The sequence below is a fragment of the Hypanus sabinus genome, chromosome 27 (assembly GCF_030144855.1).
Source record: "Hypanus sabinus isolate sHypSab1 chromosome 27, sHypSab1.hap1, whole genome shotgun sequence".
Lineage (NCBI taxonomy): Eukaryota > Metazoa > Chordata > Chondrichthyes > Myliobatiformes > Dasyatidae > Hypanus > Hypanus sabinus.
The window spans coordinates 3,427,300-3,453,100 of record NC_082732.1 but is presented as its reverse complement, the minus strand read 5'-3'; the positions used below and the strand labels follow the sequence as shown (position 1 = coordinate 3,453,100).

Here is a 25,801-nt window from a genome sequence, read left to right as displayed (position 1 = left end):
TCTGCACTCTTTCAACCTTATTAATATCCTTCCTGGAATTCGGTGACCAAAACTGCACACAATACTCCAAATTTAGTCTCACCAATGTCTTATACAACCTCACCATTACATTCCAACTCTTATACTCAATACTTTGATTTATAAAGGCCAATGTACCAAAAGCTCTCTTTACGACCCTATCTACTTGTGACGCCACTTTTAGGGAATTACGCATCTATACTCCCAGATCCCTCTGTTCTACTGCACTCCTCAGTTTCCTACCATTTACTTTGTATGTTCTACCTTGGTTTGCCCCTCCGAAGTGCTATACCTTACACTTGTCCACATTAAACTCCATCTGCCATTTTTCAGCCCATTCCTCCAACTGGTCCAAATCCCTCTGCAAGCTTTGAAAACCTTCCCCACTGTCCGCTACACCTCCAATCTTTGTATCATCAGCAAATTTGCTGATTCAATTTGCCACATTATCATCCAGATAATGATATAGATGACAAATACAAATACAATGGATCCAGCACTGATCCCTGTGGCACACCACTAGTCACAGGTCTTCACTCAGAGTAGCAATCCTCCACGACCACTCTCTGGCTTCTTCCATTGAGCCAATGTCTAATCCAATTTACTACCTCTCCATGTATACCTAGCGACTGAATCTTCCTAACTAACCTCCCATGCCGGACCTTGTCAAATGCCTTACTGAAGCCCATGTCCTTCCCTTCATCCACTTTCCTGGGAACTTCCTCGAAAAACTCTTTAATAGATTGGTTAAACATGACCTACCACGCACAAAGCCATGCTGACTTTTTCCCTGTCTATCCAAATACTTGTAGATCCTATCTCTTATTATTCCTTCCAATAATTTACCTACTACTGATGTCAAACTTATCGGCCTATAATTTCCCGGCTTACTTTTTGAGCCTTTTTTAAACAACGGAACTACATGAGCTATCCTCCAATTCTCCAGCACGTGACCCGTGGATATCAACATTTTAAATATTTCTGCCAGGGCCCCTGCAATTTCAACACTAGTCTCCCTCAAGGTCTGAGGGAATACCCTGTCAGGTCCTGGGGATTTATCTACTCTGATTTGCCTCAAGACAGCAAGCACCTCCTCCTCTTTAATCTGTATAAGTCCCATGACCTCCCTACTTGCTTGCTTTGTTTCCATAGACTCCATTCCAGTTTCCTTAGTAAATACAGATGTAAGAAACCCATTTAATATCTCTCCCATTTCTTTTGGGTCCATACATAGCTGACAACTCTGATCCTTTTGCTCTTATCATACCTGTAGAAGCTCTTTGGATTATCCTTCACCCTGACTGCCAAAGCAACCTCATGTCTTCTTTTAGCCCTCCTGATTTCTTTCTTAAGTATTTTCTTACTCTTTTTATACTCCTCAAGCATCTTATTTCTTCCCTGTTGCCTATACATGTTATACATGCCTCTCTTCTTCTTTATCAGAGTTCTAATAACCCTTGAGAACCAAGGTTCCTTATTCTTATTCATTTTGTCTTTAACCCTGACAGGAACATACAAACTCTGCACTCTCAAAGTTTCTCCTTTGAAGGCCTCCCACTTACCAATCACATCCTTGCCAAAGAACAACCTGTCCTAATCTACGCTTTTTAGATCCTTTCTCATTTCTTCAAATTTGGCCTTTTTCCAGTTTAGAACTTCAACCTGAGGAGCAGATCTACCTTTATCCATGATCAAGTTGAATCTAATGGCGTTATGATCACTGGAACCAAAGTGTTCTCCTATACACATTTCTGTCACCTGCCCTAACTCATTTCCTGCTGGGAGATATTGCATCCTCCCTTGTTGGTACATCTATATATTGATTTAGAAAACTTTCCTAAACACATTTTACAAACTCTAACCCATCTAGACCTTTAACAGTATGGGAGTCCCAATCAATGTGTGGAAAATTAAAATCCCCTACAATCACAACTTTCTGTCTCCTGCAGTTGTCTGTCATCTCCCTGCAGATTTGCTCCTCCAATTCTCGCTGACTATTGGATGGTCTATAATACAACCCTATTAATGTGGTCATACCTTTCCTGTTTCTCAGCTCCACCCATATAGCCTCAGTAGACAAGCCCTCTAATCTGTCCTGCCGAAGCACTGCTGTAATATTTTCCCTGCCTATCAAAGCCACACCCCCACCCTTCATTCCTCTGCCTCTATCGCGTCTGAAACATCGGAAACCTGGAACATTGAGCTGCCAGTCCTGCCCCTCCTGTAGCCAAGTTTCAGTAATGGCTATGATGTCAGAATTCCATGTGTCAATCCAGGCCCTCAGCTCGTCTGCCTTTCCCACAATACTCCTCGCATTGAAATATACTCACCTCAGAAGATTATTACCACGACACACAACCTATTTGTGACTTTGCATGAACTACTAACATCATTTATTTTTACCCCCATTCCACTAACTACTCTGGCACTCTGGTTCCCATCCCCCTGCAAATCTAATTTAAACCCTCCGCCAAAACACTAGCAAACCTCCCTGCAAGTATATTGGTCCCCTTATAGTTCAGGTATAACCCGTCTCTCTTGTACAGGCCCCACCTGCCCCAGAAGAGGTCCCAATGATCTAGAAATCTGAAACCCTGCCCCCTACACCAAATTCTCAGCCACGTGTTGATCTGCCAGAGCATCCTACTCTTACCCTCACTGGCACGTGGCACAGGCAGCAATCCAGAGATTACTACCCTCGAGGTCCTGTTTTCAACTTCCTACCAAGCTCTCTGTACTCACTCTTCAGGACCTCCTGACCCTTTCTACCTATGTCATTGGTACTGATGTGTACCACAACATCTGGCTGATCACCCTCCCACCTCAGAATGATGTGCACACGATCAGAGACATCTCTGACTCTGGCACCCGGGAGGCAACAAACCATCCGGGAGTCTCTGTCACGACCACAGAATCTCCTGTCTGTACCCCTGACTATGGAGTCCCCTATCACTACCGCTCTCCTCTTCTTCCTCCCTCCCTTCTGCACTGCAGAACCAGACTCAGTGCCAGAGATCCGGCTGCCACAGCTTGTCCCAAGCAAGCCATTCCCCCCCCCCCCACCCCCCCACCAACAGTATCCAAATCAGTATACCTGTTTTGGAGGGGAATGGCCACAGGGGAACCCTGCACTACCTGTCCTTTCCCCTTCCCTCGCTTGACGGTAACCCAATTACCTGTGCCCTGTTCCTTAGGTGTAACTACCTCCCGGAAGCTACTAGAATGGTAACTGGGTTTCAGCACCTAAGTTACAGAGAAAGGTTGAACAAGTTAGATCTTTATTCTTTGGAGCATAGAAGGTTGAGGGGGGACTTGATAGAGGTATTCACACGAGGGGAAACTTCTTTATTCAGAGAGTGGTAGCTGTGCGGAACAAACTTCCAGTAGAAGTGGTAGAGGCATGTTTGATTTTGTCATTTAAAAAAAAAACTGGGTAGGTATATGGACAAGAAAGGAATGGAGGGTGATGGGCTGAGTGCAGGTCGGTGGGACTAGGTGAGAGTAAGCATTCAGCATGGACTAGAAGGGCCGAGATGGCCTGTTTCCGTGCTGTAATGGTTATGTGGTCCTAATGGAGTATTTGGTTGGGGACTGAAAACCTGTGCCGACCAATTGGTGAGATTGTTCAAGGATATCCTCAGTCTCTCACTGCTACAGTCAGATGCCTACCTGCTTCAAAAGGGCAACAATTATTTCAATGCCCAAATGGAGAAGCATGAGCAGCCTCAATGACGATTGCCATTTGAGTTCCTCCAGTATTTTGTATGCATACATCTACGAATAATAATTTAACACATCAGTTACTAGATTCCCGTCTACATACCTGCTGCTGTCCTGTGTCCAGGCCCAATGCTTTTACAAATCCAGAAGGATCAATATATCTTCTATTGCTGCTCTGAAGCAAAGCAAATAAGTACTGAAGGTGCTCACAGATGGACTGTGGTTCAAAATCTGAGATAAAAAAAAACAAACAACAGTAAGTAATTTTTTAGAAAATAATTACTTGCTTTTACTTATAATACAGTTGCCTATAAAAGGCAGTCAGCCCTCTTGAAAGTTTTCACCTGTTATTGTTGTAACACCCTGGGAAAGGTTCCAATGCTAATGTTCTTTCTGTAGAAGAACTGCTAAAGTAATGGTTTTTCTATAGCAGCACATTTTTGGTTTATTGCTGGAGATAACGGGGGTTTTAGAATCTGTGCCGTCCAATGAAGGGAGTGTTTTTTTTTTCTTGTTGTGTGCCTGAGACTGAGGTGATCTGGGTCTTTGGTTCAGCAGAAGATGGAGAGAGAAGATGCCAGACAGGAGAGGTCGCAGACACCAGAAAGGAGTGGGGCCAGGAGTCAACGAAGCCCAGGGAAATCGATGAAGGACCAACAGAAGGGAAACCATGAGCTCCAACTTGTGCACAATAGACTGTATCATTAAAATGGGCCTTGTTCTTTTTGTTTTACTTTACTAACCCTTTAGTCAAATTAAGAATTATAAAGCTAAATCATTTAATTGCATATGGTGTACTATCTGTTATTTCATGGTACCAGGGGAACAGATCACACAGCATCCACACCTCAGATTTCACATGATTGGCGGGGCCAGAGATTGTCTTCCCTAGACTAATGCTGTTGGCCAAACTTGAGGGTTACTTTGTTTTGTAATACTGAATCACAGTGGATTTAACGTGGCTTTTTTGACTCTGATCAACAGAAAATGACTCTTTTGTGTCAAAGTGAAAGCAGGTCTCTACAAAATGATCTAAATCAATTACAAATATAAAATATAAAATAACCAATTACGTAATATTCATCCCCCCTTTAATATGACACACCAAATCATCACTGCTGCAGCCAATTGTTTTTAGAAGTCACATAACTAGTTAACAGATTTATTTAGGAGACCTGCGTGCAGTCAAGGTATGTCAATTAACTATAGTAAAAATACACCTGTATCTGGAAGGTCAAACCACTGGTGAGTCACTATCCTGGGAAAACCTACACCATGAAGACAAAGGAACATTGCAAGCAGCTCCACAAAATGGTTATTGAAAAGCACAAGTCAGGAGTTGGATACAAGAAAACTTCCAAGCCATTGAATATCCCTTTGAATATAGTTAAGTCAATCATCAAGAAGTAGAAAGAATGAGGCACACTGTAAATCTGCCTCAAGCAGGCCATCCTCAAAAACTGAGTGACTGTGCAAGAAAGAACTGGTGAGGGAGGCCACCAAGAGACCTATGACAACTCCAGAGGACTTACAAGCTTCAGTGGCTAAAATGGGAGAGACTGAACATACAATAACTGTTCAATGGGTATATCACCAGTCGCAACGAAAAAGCACTGGTTGCAAAGACTCACATGAAACCGCGGCTCGAGTTTGCCAGAAGGCATGTAGAAGACTCTGAAGTCTACTGGACAAAGGTTCTATGGTCTGATGAAAACAAAATTGAGTTTTTTGGCCATTGGACTAAACGCTATGTATGGCTTAAGCCTAACAATGGACATCATCACAAGGGTTCACGGGGATGATTTCAGGAATGAAAGAGTTATCATATGAGGAACATTTGATGGCTCTGGGTCCGTACTCACTGAAATTTACAAGGATGGGGGGGGGGGGGGTAGTCACCGAAACCTTTCAAATTTTGAAGAGACCTGGACAGTGTAAATGTGGAAAGGATGTTTCTCATGGTGGGGGAGACTAGGACGAGAGGGTACAGACTCAGGATAGCGGGGCGTCCATTTAAAACAGAGATGCAGAGAAAATTTTTTTAGCTGGAGAGTGGTTAATTTGTGGAATTTGTTACCACAGACAGCTGTGGAGGCCAGATAGTTGGGTGTATTTAAGGCAGAGATTGATAGGTTCTTGATTGGACATGGCAGCAAAGGTTACAGGGAGAAGGCCAAGGAATGGGTTGAGAGGATAAAAGGATCAGCCATGATTGAGTGGCGGAGTAGACGCAAAAAAGCCAAATGACCTAGTTCTGCTCCTCTGTCTTATGCTCTTATCATCAAAAACACATCAGCCCTACCATGAAGCATGGTGGTGGCTGCATCATGCTGTGGGACTGCTTCGCTGCAGCACACCCTGGAAGGCTTATGAAGGTAGAGTGTAAAATGAATGCAACAAAATACAAGGAACTCCTGGAGGAAAAGCTGATGCAGTCTGCAAGAGAACCACAACTTGGAAGAAGATTTGTTTTCGAGCAAGATTGGAGGAGTTGTGGATGGAGCTGCAGGTTGTCAAAGGTTATAAGAGGATACAGACAGGCTGCAGAGTTGGGCAGAAAAATGGCAGATGGAGTTCAATCTGGACAAGTGTGAGGTGATGCATTTTGGAAGGACAAACCAGAAGACTGAGTACAGGATTAGTGGTCAGTTACTTAAGAGTGTGGATGAACAAATCCATACATCCCTCAAGGTCGCTGCACAGGTTGGTAGGGTAGTTAAGAAGGCCTATGGGATGCTAGGCTTCATTAACAGGGGGATTGAGTTCAAGAGTAGAGAGGTCATGTTGCAACTCTACAAATCTCTGGTGAGACCGCACTTGGAGTATTGTGTTCAGTTCTGGTCACCTCATTATAGGAAGGATGTGGAAGCAATGGAGAGGGTGCAGAGGAGATTTACCAGGATGTTGCCTGGTTTCGTGAACAAGTCATATGAAGCAAGGTTAGCAGAGCTGGGACTTTTCTCTTTGGAACGTAGAAGAATGAGAGGGGACTTGATAGAGGTCTACAAGATTATGAGAGGCATAGATAGGGTGGATAGTCTGTACCTGTCTCCCAGGGCACCAACAGCAAACACCAGAGGGCATATGTACAAAATTAAGGTAAGGAAATTTGGGGGAGATATCAGGGGTAATTTATTTATTTATTTATTTATTTATTGTTGGTGTTTTTTGTTGTGTTTTTTTTTTACACACAGAGGGTTGTGAGTGACTTGCCAGAGATGGTGGTGGGGGCTAAAACATTAGGGGTATTTAAGAGCCTCTTGGACAGGCACATGGATGAAAGAAAAATGGAGAGTTATGAGGTAGTGTGGGTTTAGTACTTTTTTTTAAGGATTATATGGGTCGGCATACCATGAAGGCCTGAAGGGCCTGTACTGTGCTGTAATGCTCTATTTTTTCTAAGACAATTACCCAAAGAATAAAAGCCAAAACTAAACAGGAAGGTCTTAAAAACAACAAAGTTAATGTCCTGGAGTGGCCAAGGAAGAGTCAATCCAATTGCAAATTTGTGCCTGGACTTCAAAAGGGCTTGAGTCAGAGCTTGAGCATTTTTGTAAAGAAGGATCAGGAAAAATTGCAGTGTCCAGATGCGCAAAGCTGATTCAAGGCTGTAATTGCTGCCAAAGGTACATCTTCTCAATATGGACTTGAAGACGGTGAATACTCATGCAATCAATTATTTTGTGTTTTATATTTGTAATTAATTTAGATCACTTCATAGAGATCTACTTTCACTTTGACACAAATGTCTTCTTCTGTTGATCAGTGACAAAAAAAGCCAAATTAAATCCACTGTGATTCAATGTTATAAAACAATAAAACATGAAAACTTCCAAGGGGGTGAATACTTTTTCTGGGCACTGCATATCTTCTAATCCTGCAGACAGAGAAATCCACTTTCTATGACTTCTGCTGTAAATGCTAATCATTCCTTTACATTGCTTTGCCAAATGTGAACGGTCTCACAGATAGATACACTCTACCTCCAAATTTATTTTTGAGGTCTGGGCATCACAGGCAAGATCAGTACTTCCTATGTATCTCCAACTTTCTTTAATGCGCTACTGATGAGCAACCTTCTTGAACCGCTGCTGTCCTGGTAAAGCACAGAAACAGACTTTTTGGCATACCTTGCCAATGTCAACCAACATGCACAGATATGTACGAATTATATTTGGTCATCTCTGTCTTGGTAATTCAAATGCCTGCTGTGGAAGCACCAGCCTTCACCTCTACTGGATCAGTGTAATCCAAATTCTCACCACCCTCTAAATGAAAAGAAATCTTCCTCAGCTTCTCTCTGAACTGCTGCCCCTTATCCTAGACCGGGGGTCGGCAACCCGCGGCTCCGGAGCCACATGTGGCTCTTTTACGTCTGTGCTGCGGCTCCCTGTTACTTTGGGAAATAATTGGTTGTGGCGACCCTTTTCCTGGCACATCCGAACCGACTCACAATTAGATAGCCTACGGGGGTTTGCGAGCACAGAGCTTTGGAGCCTCTGCGCCATGGGGGGCAGGTTGAGGGAGGCTTAAAAGTGAGGCTGAAGATTTCGAATAAAGTTTTATCCTTCGACTGCAGTTACCGACTCCATGTCGTAATTTTAGCGCTGCGTGTAGCACACCGCTACATGGTCAGTATTTAATTAAAATGTATTTTATGTTAGTTTGTTAGTTTTTGAAATGTAAATCTAAATTTGAAGATTATGGTGATCTTGTACAATCTAAATAAGATGTGTGGCGACCCATTTCCTGACACATCCGAACCGGCTCACAATTAGCCAGCGTTCAGGCTAAGGGAGATAGCCTACGGGGGTTTGTGAGTACGTGTCTTTTGCAGCATCCGCGCCCATGGGGGGCGGGTTGAGGGAGGCTTAAAAGCAAGGCTGTTTAGTTCGAATAAAGCTATCTTTGACTGCAGTTTACTGACTGCGTGTAGCAACCGCTACGTGTTTTTATCGCTGGCTGTCCAGAGGGGAGGTGCTGAAACGCTTTGTCGCGTGTCTGGAAGAAGTGAAAACTTTCCTGGGCAGCAAAGGGCTCAACTTTCCTGAGCTGGAACAGCCAGAGTGGCTGGAAAAGCTACACTTCATGGTAGACATGACAGCGCACCTGAACACAGCTCTTCAACGGGGTAAGGACGTACAGCCCTGCACATGTTGGAGGATGTTTTGGCATTCGAGCGCAAGTTGACGTTGCTTGCCAGAGATTTACAGAAAGGCACATTGTCTCACTTGCCCAATTTGAGAGAGTTCAAACAATGTCACGACATGATAAATTCGGAGTATTTACATTCTGCAATCATCGCAATGCAAACATCGTTTGGGAAACGCTTCTGTGATTTCAGAGAGGAAAAAAACACATTATCCTTCCCGGTCACTCCCCTAAGCATCGATCCATCCCTACTGAATACGACTGCATTGTCAGGTGTGAGTCAACCTGAACAAGTATGATAAATATTTTAATTGCCTATTATTTTACGTATATTCATATGTTTTCATTGTTCAGTGAAATAGTCCTTTTATTTTTCAGGCTGACAGCTGGCTGATGTTATTTTTGATTTGCTGCTGACGGCAAATTTAAGTTTGGCGTTTTTCATAAATACAAGAAGGACTCAAATAGACGTTGAGTATTTTACTTAAAAGTAACCTTTAACCGAACGTCTTTTTTTCGGAGTTCAAAATGTTTCTGTTGCATGCAGAAATGTAATTTCGTTTTCTCTGCAGGAGTTCATCAATTTCATAAATGCAACACATTATAGTTTGTTTATACATAGCATAAAGGCAAAACAAAACGTTGTATGCAGTGTTATTTCATTTTAAATGTCAAACGGGTTTTGCGGCTCCCAGTGTTTTCTTTTCTGTGGGAAACGGGTCCAAGTGGCTCTTTCAGTGGTAAAGGTTGCTGACCCCTGTCCTAGACCAAAGCCTCTTGTTTCAGATATGTCTTCTACGGTGAAAAACTGTCTACTATCTACACTATTTAAGTCTTCTATAATTTACACACATATGACATATCTCTTTTTGGCTTCCTCTGCTCCATGGAAAGTAAATCCAGTCTCTCCTCATAGTTGAAATACTCCATTACACACAATATCCTGATAAATCAGCTCTGTACATTTCCCCATGCAATAGTGTGGTGACCAGAACTGTACAAAATAGTCCAAGTACAGTCTAACCAATATTTCATGAAGCTGCTCTTGTAGTCTATGCATATCAATGAAGGCAGGTATCACCTTATCTACCTGTGCTGCCACCTTCAGGGATGTGTGGCCTTACACACCAAGTCTCAACCGAGACCTAATATTACTGTGTTTGCCCAACTTTTAATAGTCCCCCAAAACGCATCACCTCACATTAACACAATTAAATCCCACCTGCCATTGCTGTCCATCTTACCAACTAATCAACATCATTCTGTAACCATGACTACGATCAACTATACACACTATCCTCATTATATGCGTCTTCAGACTATGCCGATTCAGTTATGCGAGGAACCTATTTCTACCAATGTCTCTTTATATGTGTCCAAAACTCAGTTATGCGAGGTGCACTGCTTTCCTGCCAATACAAGTCAAGTGTGCACGCCACAAAGTCTCACTGCTGGGATGAGAAGCGCCACTTTCCCGCCAATACAAGTCAGCTCTCAAACACATCTCTCCTATTTCCAGCACATCTGCCCTCACCCCACTTGGGATAGGGTTCCCCTTGTCCTCACCTGCCACCCCACCAGCCTCCAGGTCCAACGTATAATTCTCCGTAACTTGCGCCACCTCCAACTGGATCCCACTACCAAGTACATCTTTCCCTTCCCCCCTCCTTTCTGCTTTCCACAGGGACCGCTCCCTACGTGACCTCCTTTTCCACTCGTTCCCCCCCATCTCTTCCCACCGATTTCCCTCCTGGCACTTACCCTTGTAAGCAGAACAAGTGCTACACCTGCCCTTACACTTCCTCCCTCCCCACCATTCAGAGCCCCAGACAGTCCTTCCAGGTGAGGCGACACTTCACCTGTGAGTCTGCTGGTGTGGTTTACTGTGTCCGGTGCCCCCAGATTGGCCTTTTATATATTGGTGAGACCCAACACAGACTGGGAGACCGTTTCGCTGAACACCTATGCTCGGTCCGCCAGAGAAAGCAGGATCTCCCAGTGGCCACACATTTTAATTCCACGTCCCAGTCCCATTCTGATATGTCTATCCATGGCCTCCTCTACTGTCAAGATGAAGCCTCACTCAGGTTGGAGGAACACCACCTTATATACCAGCTGGGTAGCCTCCAACCTGAAAGCATGAAATTTGACTTCTCTAAATTCCGTTCATGCCCCTCCACCCCTTCTTACCACATTCCTGACATAGTTGTTTGTTTTTTTTACTCTCTCTGCCCATCACTCTTTGCCTGTTCTCCACCTCCCTCCGGTGCTTCCCCCTCCCCCCCACTTTCTTTCTCCCGCAGCCTCCCGTCCCATGATCCTTTCCCTTCTCCAGCTATGTATCACTTTCGCCAATCACCTTTCCAGCTCTTAGCTTCATCCCACCCCCTCCGGTCTTCTCCTACCATTTCGCATTTCCCCCTTACCCCACTACTTTCAAATCTCTTAGTATCTTTCCTTTCAGTTAGTCCTGATGAAGGGTCTCGGCCCAAAACGTCAACAGTGCTTCTCCTCATAGATGCTGCCTGGCCTGCTGTGTTCCAGCAGCATTTTGCGTGTGTTGTTAGAACGGAGTCAACATTTCAGTCATTCTCTGCTGTCAACCCTTCTTCCCTGCAAGCAAATTTATGCTGAAAAACAAAACGCTGCCAAGCAAACAACCCTCACCACTTTCTTCAAACCAGTGTCATCTCCTGCTGCCGGCAGTTCTAAGAGTTCTGTGAGTCTTCCTTCACCCCTTGCTGTGTTTGATATGATCCATGCACTTTATCCATGTAAAGCTGCCTGGCACCACAACAACCACTCATCTCCCGGAGCGAACATACCTGCCACTGTTGGTGAGTACTTTACACCCTAGTATGTTAACTTCCTATGATTTATTACATTGAATATTACCTTAAATTGATGAAATATAATACAAATGTGCCTTGTGGTACTGTTTTTGTGTTGCATTGGTATGAAAATGTGAATAAATTACAGATAAAACATATTTAGGAAGCCCTCTGGAACGCATCACTATTTTCTCCATTTAAATAATTTCTCACATTATGCGATTTCACATTATGGGTCGACTGCGAGGAACATATCCCCTGCATATAACGAGGGTAGGGTGTAGAACTGATTTTTTTTTATGTCATCTGAATACTTCCAAATCACATTTCCTACTTTCATGTTCATATTGTTCATGTATATGGCAAACACTTAAGTATCCCAGCACTGATTCCATTAGCATACCATTGGACAAAGACTTCCAAACCCAAAAACCTCCACTGCTATCTACCTCCTACTATCAAGCTAGTTTTGGATTTAATTTGCCAACTTGCCCTGGATCCCAGAGCTCTAACAGTTCAGATCAATTCTTTCTTGTGAGACTTACAAAAATCTTAGTCAAATCTCACTGTCCTCATCAATGTATTTTATCACCTATGAAAAAATGCAATCAAATTGGTCAGACAAGATCTAACTCTAATAAAATCCCACTGACTATTTGATTTATCCCAGCTTTTCCAGATGCACTTTAATTCTGCCCCAGAACATTCTCCTATAATTTCCCTTCCATTAACATTTCACAAGCAGGCCTGTAATTACCTGGCTTATCTCTGCTGCCCTTTTTGATTATGTACTAACACTTGGCACTAGACACTAGAATACAGTACAGGCCCTTCAGCCCTCCATGTTGTGCCGACCCATATATTCCTTAAAAAGTACTAAACCCACACTACTCCATAACCCTCTATTTTTCTTTCATCCATGTGCTTGGCCAAGAGGCTCTTAAATACCCCAAATGTTTTAGCCTCCACCACCATCCCTGGCAAGTCATTCCAGTCACTCACAACCCTCTGTGTAAAAAACTTACCCCTGATGTCTCCCCTTAACTTCCCTCCCTTAACTTGGTACATATGCCCTCTGGTGTTTGCTATTCATGCCTTGGGAAACAGGTACTGGCTATCCACCCTATCTATGCCCCTCATAATCTTCTAGACCTCTATCAAGTCCTCTCTCATTCTTCTATGGTCCAAAGAGAAAAGTTCTCAGCTCTGCTAACTTTGCCTCATAAGACTTGTTTTCCAATCCAGGCAACATTCTGGTAAATCTCCTCTGCACCCTCTCCAGAGCTTCCACATCCTTCCTATAATGAGGTGACCAGAATTGAACACAATACTCCAAGTGCAGTCTCACCAGAGATTTGTAGAGTTGCAATATGACCTCTCTACTCTTGAACTCAATCCCCATATTGATGAAGCCAAGCATTCCATAGGCTTTCTTAACTATCCTAGCAGCCTTGAACCCCAAGATTCCTCTGTTCATCCACACTCTTAAGTAATGACCATTAACCCTGTACTCAGCCTTCTGGTTTGTCCTTCCAAAATGCATCACCTCACACTTACCCGGATTGAACTCCATCTGCCACTTTTCTGTGTAATAAAATAACATTTGCTATCCTCCAGTTACCTGGTACACATTTCTGTCATGGCCCCAGCAATCTTCCCATTGACTTCCAGTAACAACCTGGGTTAAAGTTGAGAAGGGTTTTGGGACTTATCAAACCATAAGCCTATTAAAATATACAAGATGTCCTCCTTTTTTTTAAATGATAATATGTTCAGAATTTCACCATTCCCCTTGGCAATGATACATTTTTCTCTGTAGTGAAATCCGATAAAAAGCCTTCATTAAGACCTCGTCTATGTCCTCTGGGTTCACAAAGAGATTGACATTCAGATCTCCTCTTCCCTTGCATATCCTCCAGCTCTTAATATATTTATAAAATTGGATTTTCTTAAGTGTTGTCCACCAGTAATACTTTGCATCCCACTCCTTAACTGTTTTTTTCCTCAAGTACTTCCTTACATATTCTACATTCTTGATAGATCCCGTTTTCAGTTTGCTATATGGGTTAAACGTTTTTTTTTCTTTATTTAGCACTCTATATTTTGGCTCCCGTAATTCTTTGGACTTGCTTTATCTTTCACCCTTATTGGAACATACTGGCACTTACTTTTCATTTCACTTCTGAATGACACCAACTCGTATGATGGAGTCCTATCTGCAAGTAACTATTCCCTATAACTATTAACCAAGAGGAGATATAAGCAACTGCAAGTACGAGAATCTGGGCAGCATGGTAGTGCAGTACCAGCGACCCGGGTTCAATTCCTGCTGCTGCCTACAAGGAAATTGTGTGTTCTCCCTGTGACTGCATGGGCTTTCTCCAGATGCTCTGGTTTCCTCCCACTGTCCAAAGATGTATTGGTAGGTTCATTTGTCACTGTAAGTTGTCCTGAGATTAGGTTAGGGTTAAATCAGGGGTTGCTGGGCGGAGCAGCTGAAAGGGCTGGAAGGGGCTATTCCGCATTGTATCTCATAAAAGAATTTCCCCCTCAAGTTCCCCTAAAATTTTCATCCTTCACCCATGATCTCTAGTTCTACTCTCTCCCAACCTCGGCGGAAAAAGGTTACCCGTATTTACCCCATCTACTTTCGTCATAGCTTTGTACATCTTTATCAAATCTCCACTCATTCTCTTGCACTCCAGGGAATAAAGTCTTAACTTATTCAACCTTTCCTTATAACTTTGGTCCTCAAATCCCAGCAACATCCTTCTAAATTTTCTCCACACTCTTTCAATCTTATTGATATCTATCCTGTAGGTAGGTGACCAGAACTGCACACAATACTCCAAATTAAACCTCAACTTCTGCACTCAACACTTTGATGAAAAACCAATATGCCAAAAGACTTCTTTTCGACTTTATCAACCTGTGATGCCACTTCCAAGAAATTATGGAGTTGTACTCTTAGATCCCTCTGTTCTACTGTACTACTCAGTGCACTACCACTCACCGTATAAGCCCCACCCTGGTTTGCCCTTCCAATGTGTAATACCTCACACTTGTCTGCATTAAATTCCATCTATCATTTCATAGCCAATTTTTCCAACCGGTCCAGATCCCACTGCAAACACCATCCACTACATCAGTTTACCACATTATCATCCAGAACGCTGATGTAGATGATAAATAATAACAGACACAGCACCAATCCCTGTGGTGCAGAACAGGTCACAGGCTTCCAGAAGGACAACCATCTGCTACCACTCTCTGGCTTCTCCCGCAAAACCAAGTCTAATCCAATTTACTACCCAATCCTAAATGCCAAGCAACTTAACCTTCTCAAAGTTTAAAGTACATTTATTTTCAATGTATGTAAAAATTATACAACCTTCAGATTTGTCTCCTTACAGTCAGCCATAAAACATGAAGCCTTTTAAAAAAGACCAACAAAAACCCAGTGTACCGGGGGGGGGACACACATATTTTGTAAACAATAAAGGCAAACAATGGCATTCAGAACTAAAATGAGTCCATACATACAAAGCCCGGAGCAGCCAGAGCAGGCCACAGCTTCAGTCTCAGTGTTGCAGAGCATGGAGTAAACATCATGGAACAGCAACCTCCAGTCCCATAACCCAGACTCATCAATCCATGCAGCATGGTGTTTAAATTGTCTAAACACCGGGTTGTTCCCCGCACTAGGGCCCAGCAGCTGTCACTTCAAATCACTCTGGATCTGGACACCACAGCCACGTTCTGGCCTGTACCCGACCTTTCCAAGTCAGCCCGGCACCTTGATCAATAACACCTTGCTCTCGGTATAGATCGATGGGCTCCAAAACTCCTCCGCTTCTCTTGTTCCAACTCCATCTCTGACTCCAACCACTTCTCCTCTAACACACCTTGACCCTCCTCTGACCACTTTTCTTTGAACCTGCCACAACCTCACTCGCACAAACACTGTTGAGTCAGTCTCACCTTCAATTGCCTCTTCATTGTTTGTGGTGATCGTTTACCACAATTTTCCAAAGACAATGTGTTATTCAAAGTATTTCTTGCTTTGTGAACCATCAGCAGGCTGTCGACTGATTTCAGAAGTGCCATCTTAAACTTCCCATGAAGGACTTACTTCAAAGGGAAAAGAATATAAAAGCAAGGAGGTAATGCTGAGCCTTTGTATGACACTAGTCAGGCTACACTTGGGTGTATTTTCAACAGTTTTAGGCCCCATATCTCAGAAAGAATATGTTATCATTGGAGAGAGTCCAGAGGAGGTTTACAAGGATGTAAATGAACGGGTTAACATATGAGGTGTGTTTGGCAGCTTTGGGCCTGTAGTCACTGGAATTTATAAGCATGCGGAGTGTTTCAAACAATGGTCAAATAAGTGGCAGATGGAATACAGTGAGAAATGTGTGATGATGCATTTTGGTAAAAGGAGCTGTGTGGACTGTTACTTAAATGGGGAGAAGGTTCAGAGATGCAGAGGGACTCAAGGGTCCTCGTGCAAGACTCCGAGAAGGTTAATTTATAGGGTGAGTCTGTGGTGAAAAAGGCAAGTGCTTGTTGTCCATTTTTCCAATTTCTCCAAGTCCTGCTGCATTACTTCCTCAGCACTACCTAGCCCTCCATCTATCTTTGTATTATCCACAAACATTTGCCACAAAGCTATCAATTCCATTATCTCAATTATTGACAAATAATGTGAGAAGGAGCAGTCCCAAGACTGAACCAAGGAACATCACAAGTCACTGGCAGCCAACCAGAAGAGGCCCACTTTATTCCCACTCGCTGCTTCCTGCCTGTCAGCCAGTCTTCTATCCATGCCAGTATCTTTCCTGTAACACCATAGGATTTTATCGTGTGTGGCACCTTTTCTAATGTCTTCTGAAACTCCAAGTAAACGACAAAGGAAATGCCTCTCCTTTGTCCACCATGCCTGTTACTTCCTCGAAGTACTCTAACAGATTGGTCAGTCAAGACTTATTTTATCATTAGTCTCCAAACACCACGAAATCTCATCCTTAATAATAGACTCCAATACTTCCCAACCACTGAGGCTGGGCTAACTGGTCGATAATTTTCTATCTTTTGCTCTCCTCCCTTGTTAAAGAGTTTGCCTTCTCCTGATCTGAGATCTTAATTTCCTGACCATTATTACCCCCTCTTGTAATTACCCTGAAACTTTGACTTGTGGACACGATCAACAAAATGCTCTCCACTGACAATCCAAATGCTTGCTCAGCTACATTCCCTAGAATTATGTTCAGTAGACCCCTCCTTGTATTGTAGAACCATCTATGTATGTGATCAGAAAGCTTACATAGCTGCACTTTAAAAATTCTATCTTGTAATTTTCCTTCCATACCAAAATAATCATAGTTAATATTGTGGAAATATATCCTTCTAGTACAATTTTCTTATATCTCTCTGCAGCTTAAATGGATACCACTACGCATTGATTGCTAGGAGATCTCTAGCAATTGCGTAGCAAAGTAATCATCCTCTAACCATGAGCTCTGATCAATCTGCCTTGGTCTAATTTTGACTCCTTGCACTAATTTGAATGCATTTTAGTTCAGCATTTCAAGTCTGTGCCTTGTCATCACATGTCTGTTCTGACTACTGTACCAATGCAGCTTTCTTTTTATTGTATATTTGACTGCATTGTCCCCACACTGTTTGGTGCCCCATGATGCTTCCATAGGTGATTCAAGAATTTCGACCCAATGAGCATGAAGGACAATGTTGAACAGCCTGAAATATTTCAATCATGTCTTGATTTATTAAGTGTGTTGAATATATGATGTTAGCTTTAAATAAAATATCTATATTGCTCCTGCGAATAGCAGTTAAGCAGGAAGACTGCAGTTCACTCCATCTATACAAATGAGGGATATTTCTTTTGATCGCTGCAGATTTAACTGTAGAGTACAACTCTTAGGGTGGTGGCATGGTGTAAGTTCAGCTTTTGGAGGACAGAATTGTGCTTCTTCAGGAATTAAAAATATCTGTATTTACCATAAGGCTGTGCATTTGTTACTCAGAAAGTTCAACACTATCCTCAAATGAAACAAAAAAAGAGCAATTCATCTACAGTCATCTACAAAAATTACAAGTAAATAAATGAATATGGTAACTTTTAGTCCTCCAAAAAGTGGCGCAAAATGGAATATCAGTAGAAAGAAGGATTATATGCTGCAATATGACAGATATCTTGTATCATTAGATTTGACAAAAACTCCAAAACTATGAGGCCATGTAGCATTAAAAAAAAACAAATTCAAAAGAAATATGGACCAATTAGTTGGATGGATCTAAATGTCAACTGAACAAGCTTACTATGTTCGTCAAAGTGAAATAATAGAAGGAAATGAGGATAGAATTAGATAATATATGGTTCACAGACTATTAATGCTACGAGCTCTAGATTGATCAAAGACCCACTTCGATAGTTCAAAGCATATTACTGAAAGGTAGCAAATTTCAAAGACATGTGTAAAAAGCTTTTAGTAAGATTTTCCTCTCTGGTATAGGGCACATTATTTATCATACCTGCTGAACCATGCAGACTCTCTTCAAGGAGACAACAAATTATTCTAAACGATTCAGAAAAAGATGAATTGGTACTTGGCATTGAAAATTACCCTGTCTTTTCACATCCACATTTTAGTTAAATTTCACAGCAAAGGTCAACTTCAAATATCAGCAGGCAATGAGTTTTCAAATCCAATGAACGAGAGGGTACTGGTGAAGAAAATTACAGACCTATATCATGACATCAATATACATTCTTAAAGGTGACACAACTGATGGTTTCTATCTTTAGCATAGATCATAGAACTGTACACCACAGGACCAGGCACTTGAGCCCACAATTTTATGCTGAACCAATTAACTTAGTAATCAAATAGCTACGTAGCTAATCTCTTCTGCCAATACAATTCCCATATCCTTTCATTTTTCTCACATTCACATGCCTATCTAAATGTATCTTAAAAGTCTCCAATGCAGTGATTCCCAACGGGGGCAGTTACGTGTCCTAAGGGGATGATAGGGGAAACGGGAGTTATCAGGGAGTATTCAAGATACTTTTGGGTGGGGCACGGGGTAGTGGCAGTAAGTGGCATCATAACTTGAGGCAAGGGACCTGACTAACTGTTAGTAGAACAGACACTGCCAAAAATGAAGGATGAGGCGCAAGAGCACAGCTCTGCATGCAGTGAGCACTTGTCGTCACAATGCATCTGAAACTCAGCAATCTCATCCAATCTTACCAACCAAACAGATATTATTGGGGATGCATACACTAGCAACCAGGATGCCCAACAGTTCCCCTTTTCTCCTAACACGAAACAAGTTCATGCAATTTAACAGTTGGTAATTGAAGCATACCCTCTCAACTTTGTCTACAGATCTACAGAAAACAGGTCGTGCAACGATACAGCGTTGGCCGGAATCAGACAGCAAAACAGAGCCAATCAGTGAACCCGCCAACCGCAAAGATCCTTTGAGCTGTTCAAAGCGACCTGGGATTCACATGTACAGTCAAAAACCATTGCTGAGGATTATGAGATCTTACATGATTAGTCATTCATGTTAACTGGAATAGTATAAAGGTAGCTTGCCAAACACCAGCTCTATCCCCACTAACATTCAGATTCCAATCTAAATTTCTGTCAATGTAATTTTCACTGTTGCAATCGTTTTCATCCTTCAGCTTTGCCTCGTCGTTCTTTTGCGTGGCACTACCATTATTCCATCTGTGTCAACTCACTGCTGCTGTCAACATCCGATAGGGATTCCAGGTTTGTATTAATTTTTTATTTTAACTTAGCCCTATCAATAATGAATAAATACATATGGCACAATCTCTATGAGTCAGAAAGCAGGCGAAGCCTTGAATTCTAATCCTGCTAAGAAACAAAAACTATAGAATGTGTGTCAATACAATGTTACATACCTGGAGTATGGTTTTATTCCATTCCAGTCAGATCAACAATGCCCTATGTGTTTTATTTGTTATACTGTACTGTCAAATGAAGTCACGAAACTATCAGGATTACAGGACCTCTTCCGTAAAAGTCATCTTGAAAAGGCTACTTATGGTATCAATCAGTTCCAGAGATGAAAGCATTTGAAAAGCATTGCACATTCGAGTCATTTGCCAAAAAAGATAGTGATCTCATTGCTTCTCATAACATTTCCAACATGATTGCAAAGTGTGGGAAGTCTCATACAATTGATGAAATATCAATGATGCCTGCTGTATCAGAAGTGCTCACCACTGTTCTCAAAATGGAAACCAGTATTTTAAAATTAATTCCTCTGACTAATAACTCTGTAGCTCGTCATATTGACAAAATGAGTGAAGACATTGAGTATCAACTCTGAACAGAGCTAAAAGAAAATCAGAATTTGGGTTACAAATGGATGAGTCAACTGTGTGAGAGAAGGCATTACTAATGGCATATGTACAATTTATCAAAAATGGAAATTTATATAAAAAATTAAATACAAATATCAACAAAGAATCAAAATGCATATTGAGGATAAAGGCATTCCAATTAGGAATATAATTGCTTATGCTGGTTTAGTGGCAAAAAGAAATTGCAAGTCTCTGTGCAATCCACTGTGTAATTCATTGTCAACATCGCACAGCCAAAAACTTCAGCCAGCAACTTTCTTTTTTAAGCATGACACTTGTAATATCTGCTATCAACAATATCTGCTCATCCATTAAATATCAAAATATTTTACCAGTTTTGGCCTGGGGAGACAGATAAGTGGGTAACAGTCAGGAGAGGGAAGGACAAGAAGCAGGTGCTAGAGAGTATCCCAGTGGCTGTCCCCCTTAACAATAAGTATTCCTGCTTCCGTATTGTTGGGGGCAGGGGGACGGCCTACCTGGTGGAAGCAACAGTGGTCACACCTCTGGCACAGAGTCTGGCCCTGTGGCTCAGAAGGGAAAGGAAGACGAGGGCAGCAGCGATTGGGGACTCTATAGTTAGGGGTCAGATAGGCAATTCTGTGGACGCAGGAAAGGAACATGGATGGTAGTCTACCTCCCAGGTGCCAGGGTCCGGGATGTTCCTGATCATGTCCAAGAGATCTTGAAGTGGGAAAGAGAACAGCCAGAGGTCATGGTACTTACTGGTACCAACGCCATAGGTAGGAAAAGGGAGGAGGTCCTGAAAACGGACTACAGGGAGTTAGGAAAGAAGTTGAGAAGCAGGACCTCAAAAGGTAGTAATCTCGGGATTACTGCCTGTGCCATGTGACAGTGAGTACAGGAATAGAATGAGGTGAAGGATAAATGCATGGCTGAGGGATTGGAGCAGGGGACAAGGATTCAGATTTCTGGATCATTGAGACAGGTGTGACCTATACAAAAAGGACAAGTTGCAGTTAAATCCGAGGGGGACCAATATCCTGGCGGGAAGTTCTCCTCAGGCTATTGGGCAGAGTCTAAACTAGAATTGCCGGGTTGGGGGGGTGGGGGGGGGGGGGGGGAACCGAACTGAAGTGACGGAGGAAAGGGAGATTGGCTCACAAATAGAGAAAGCTTGGAGACAGTGCAAAAGGGAGGATAGGAAGGTGATAGAGAAGTGATATGCTCAGACCGATGGTTTGAGATGTCTATTTTAATGCGAGGAGTATTATGAATAAAGTTGATGAGCTTGGAGTGTGGATTAGCACTTGGAGCTATGATGTTGTTGGCATTACAGAGACTTGGATGGTGCAGGGGTAGGAATGGCTGCTTCAAGTGCCAGGCTTTAGGTGTTTCAGAAAGGATAGGGAGCAAGGCAAAAGAGGTGGGAGTGGGGCACTGTTGATCAGAGATAGTGTCACGGCTGCAGAAAAGGAGGAAGTCATGGAGCAGTTGAATACGGAGTCTCTGTGGGTGGAAGTTAGGAATAGGAAGGGGTTAATAACTCTACTGGGTGACTTTTAGAGACCACCCAATAGTAACAGGGACATCAAGGGGCAGATAGGGAGACAGATTCTGGAAAGGTATAATAATAACAGGGTCGTTGTGGTGGGAGATTTTAATTTCCCAAATATTGACTGGCATCTCCCTAGAGTGAGGTGTTTAGATGTAGAGTTTGATAGGTGAGTTCAGGAAGGTTTCTTGATGCAATACGTAGATAAGCCTACAAGAGGAGAGACTGTACTTGATCTGGTATTGGGAAATGAACCTGGTCAGGTGTAAAGACTCTCAGCATTTTGGAGACAGTGATCACAATTCTATCTCCTTATCATTGAAGAGGGATCGGAACAGGCAAGTTAAGGAAACGTTTGCCCTTACTCCAATTAAACATGAAGCTGTCCGGAAGGATAAATTGGTAAAAGATGTTCTCAGGGAGACGTACGGAAGAAATGTGGCAAATGTTCAGGGGATATTTGCGTGGGGTTCTGAGTGGGTACATTCCAATGAGACATGAAAGGATAGTAGGGTACAAAATCCGTGGTGTACAAAGGCTGTTGTAAATCTAGTCAAGAAGAAAAGAGTTACGAAAGATTCAAAAAACCAGATGACAGGAATCTAGAAGGTTATAAGGCTAGCAGGAAGGAGTATAAGAATGAAATTAGAAGAGCCAGAAGGGGCCATGAGAAAGCCTTGGCGGACAGGATTAAGGAAAACCCTAAGGCATTCTACAAGTATTTGAAGAGCAAGAGAATAAGATGTGAAAGAATAGGACCAATCAAGTGTGACAGTGGAAAATGGTGCATGAAACCAGAGGAAATAGCGGAGGTACTTAATGAATACTTCGTTTCAGTACTCACTACAGATAAGGATCTTGGCAATTGGAGGGATGACCTGCAGCGAACTGAAAAGCTTGAGCAGGTAGATATTAAGGAAGAGGATGTGCTGGAGCTTTTGGAGAGCATCAAGTTGGATAAGTCACCGGGACTGGACGGGATGTACCCCAGGCTACTATGGGAAGTGAGGGAGGAGATTGCTGAGCCTCTGGCAATGATCTTTGCATCTTCAATGGGGACAGTAGAGGTTCCGGAGAACTGGAGGGTTATGGATGCTGTTTCCTTATTCAAGAAAGGAAGTAGGGATAGTCCACGAAATTATAGGCCAGTGAGTCTTACTTCAGTGGTTGGTAAGTTGATGGAGAAGATCCTGAGAGGCAGGATTTATGAACATTTGGAGAGGCATAATATGATTAGGAATAGTCAGCATAGCTTTGTCAAAGGCAGTTCAGCCTTACGAGCCTGATTGAATTTTTTAAGGATACGACTGAACACATTGATGAAGGAAGAGTGGTAGATGTTGTGTATATGGATTTCAGCAAGGCACTTGATAAGGTACCCCATGCAAGGCTTATTGAGAAAGTAAGGAGGCATGGGATCCAAGGGAACATTGCTTTGTGGATCCAGAACTGGCTTGCCCACAGAAGGCAAAGAGTGGTTGCAGACAGGTCATATTCTGCATGGAGTCCAGTGATCTGTCATGTGCCTCAGGGATCTGTTCTGGGACTCCAACTTATTGTACTTTTTATAAATGACCTGGATGAGGAAGTGGAGAGATGCGTTAGAAAATTTGCTGATGACACAAAGGTTGGGGATGTTGTAGATAGTCTGGAGGGCTGTCAGAAGTTACAACGGGACATTAATAGAAAGCAAAACTGTGCTGAGTAGTGGCAGATGGAGTTCAACACAGAAAAATGTGAGGTGGTTTATTTTGGTAGGTCAAATATGATGGCAGAATTTAGCATTAATGGTAAAACTCTTGGCAATGTGGAGGATCAGAGGGATATTGCGGTCCAAGTCCATAGGAGACTCAAAGCTGCTCTGCAGATTGTGGTTAAGAAGGCCTATGGTGCATTGGCCTTCATCAATCGTGGGATTAAGCTTAAGAGCAGAGAGGTAATATTGCAGCTATATATAACCCTGGTCACAGCCACTTGGAGTACTGTGCTCAATTCTGGTTTCCTCACTACAGGAAGGATGTGGAAACCATAGAAAGGGTGCAGAGGAGATTTACAAGTATGTTGCCTGGATTGGGGAGCATGCCTTATGAGAATAGGTTCAGTGAACTCGGCCTTTTCTCCTTGGAGCGACGAAGGATGAGGGGTGACCTGATGGAGGTGTACAAGATAATGAGACGCATTGGTCATGTGGATAGTCAGAGGCTTTTTCCCAGGGCTGAAATGGCTAGCATGAGAGGGCATCGTTTTAAGGTACTTGGAAGTAGGTACATAGAAGATGTCAGAAGTTTTTTTTAAAAAACGCAGAGAGTGGTGACTGCATGGAATGGGCTACTGGCGGTGGTGGCGGAGGTGTAAACGATAGGGTCTTTTAAGAGACTCCTGGATAGGTACGTGCAGCTTAGAAAAATAGAGGGCTATGGGTAAAGCCTAGGTAGTTCTAAGGTAGGGACATTTTCAGCACAGCTTTGTGGGCCAAAGGGCCTGTATTGTGCTGTAGGGGTTTTTTTCTATGTTTATGCCAAGATAACAATGAATAATTTGAACAACTGCTTCTTCTCACTGAACTGTGTTGGCTGTCAAAAGGCTGCCACTTAAAACTTTTCTTCGATCTTTTTGACAATGTGGTTGTCAAAACCACAACAAAGTCAACAAGCGCTCAAAGTCAACAAGCGCTTGGGAAACGAGATTGAGCTTCTACATGAAGATGTGGCACACATAGCCGATCTGTATGACAAAATGAACATTCCAAGTATGAAACTGCAGGGTGAGAATTTCAATTTAATCCAGACAAAAAGTGCAGTGTCCACTTTTATTGGAAAATTGGAAAACAGTGGGAAAAGAATGTTCTCAGTTTCCCTGCATGGAAAGTATGGTACTCTCTTTCACAGATGGTGATTTGCAAGAGTACCTGCAGTCACTGAAAGAGAATTTTCAGAATCGATTCAAGGATTTGAAAGATCTGGAAATTCTGGACTGGGTAATTAACCCATTACTTTGCAAGGCGGAAGAACAGAAAGAGGTATGTGGTTTGTGGTGTGTGGTATGTGGCTACACTGCCATTTCAAGTTTCCTGTTCTTTAGAGAGGAACCAAACTGCTCTTCATTACATTCCCATCCTCCTACCTTGTTGAAAGAGGCTTCAGTGCAATGAACCAGATACTCTCAAAAAACAGAAATGGCTTGGACATCATTACATGTTGGGAGTTCAGGAGTTTGCTATCACAACTTGAACCAGATATTTCAACTCTTGCTAATAACATTCATGCTCAAGGATCACATTGATATCGAAACTGCTGTACAGTGCACAGGTACTGTGTATGCTACAAAGACAAATAAAAATTTAAAGCAGTATCAGTTTTCTCATGTTAGCATATTGTAGACATTTTTATACAAAGGGGGTGCCGGAACGTATATCCTGCCTAAGAGAGGCTTTGGCAAGTATGAAGGCGTTTTGGAGGCATTGGGCTAAAAAAGGTTGGGAATCACTGCTCTAAGGCACCTGCCTCTAACAGCTCTTCAGGCAACGCATTCCAGTCACCCACCTGTGTAAAAATATTGCCTCTCATGCTTCCTTTGAAATTATCCCCTCTTATTTTGCATGCATGTCCCCTGGTATTAGACATTCCAACCCATGGCAAAAGATAGTCTGTCTAACCTACATTCATACCAATCAATCTCATAAACCTCCATCAGATCAACACTCAGCCTCTGCCGCTCGAAAGACAACAACACAAGTATGTGAAACCTCTCATTGAATATGTCCTATCCTGGAAAACTCTTCTGCACCCTCTCAATCTCCAAAGCCTCAATACCCTTCGTATAATGCTCCAGATGCGGCCCAGAGTTTTATAAAGCTACAACACAACTTCCTGACTTTTGAACTCGATGCCTCCACTAATAAAGACAAGCATGACCACCCTAACAACCTATGTAGCTACTTTCAGGGAGCTATGAACTTGGGTCACAAGATCACAAGCTCATCAACAATCTCTTTACATTTGACCTACACAGGTGCCACACTACACAACTGACCAGGTTAAACTCCACTTGCCATTTCTCTGCCTATATCTACAACTGAGCTAGATTCCACTATATTCTTTGGCAGTCATCAGTGCTATCCACAATACCACCACT

General features: G+C 42.6%; 1 protein-coding gene across 11 annotated transcripts in view; it reads right to left on the bottom strand.

Moving 5' to 3' along the window:
- usp48 (ubiquitin specific peptidase 48) overlaps window positions 1–25,801 on the bottom strand; it is a 242,993-nt gene that overhangs the window by 175,893 nt on the left and 41,299 nt on the right. For all 11 annotated transcript variants that reach the window (XR_009508155.1, XR_009508157.1, XR_009508156.1 and 8 more), the window contains exon 4: window positions 3,842–3,969. Coding sequence is in view for 4 of the 11 variants with exons in the window: in XM_059951677.1 (XP_059807660.1) it covers window positions 3,842–3,969 (128 nt within the window). In the remaining 7 variants the exon portion in view is untranslated. The remainder of the gene's footprint in view (window positions 1–3,841; window positions 3,970–25,801) is intronic.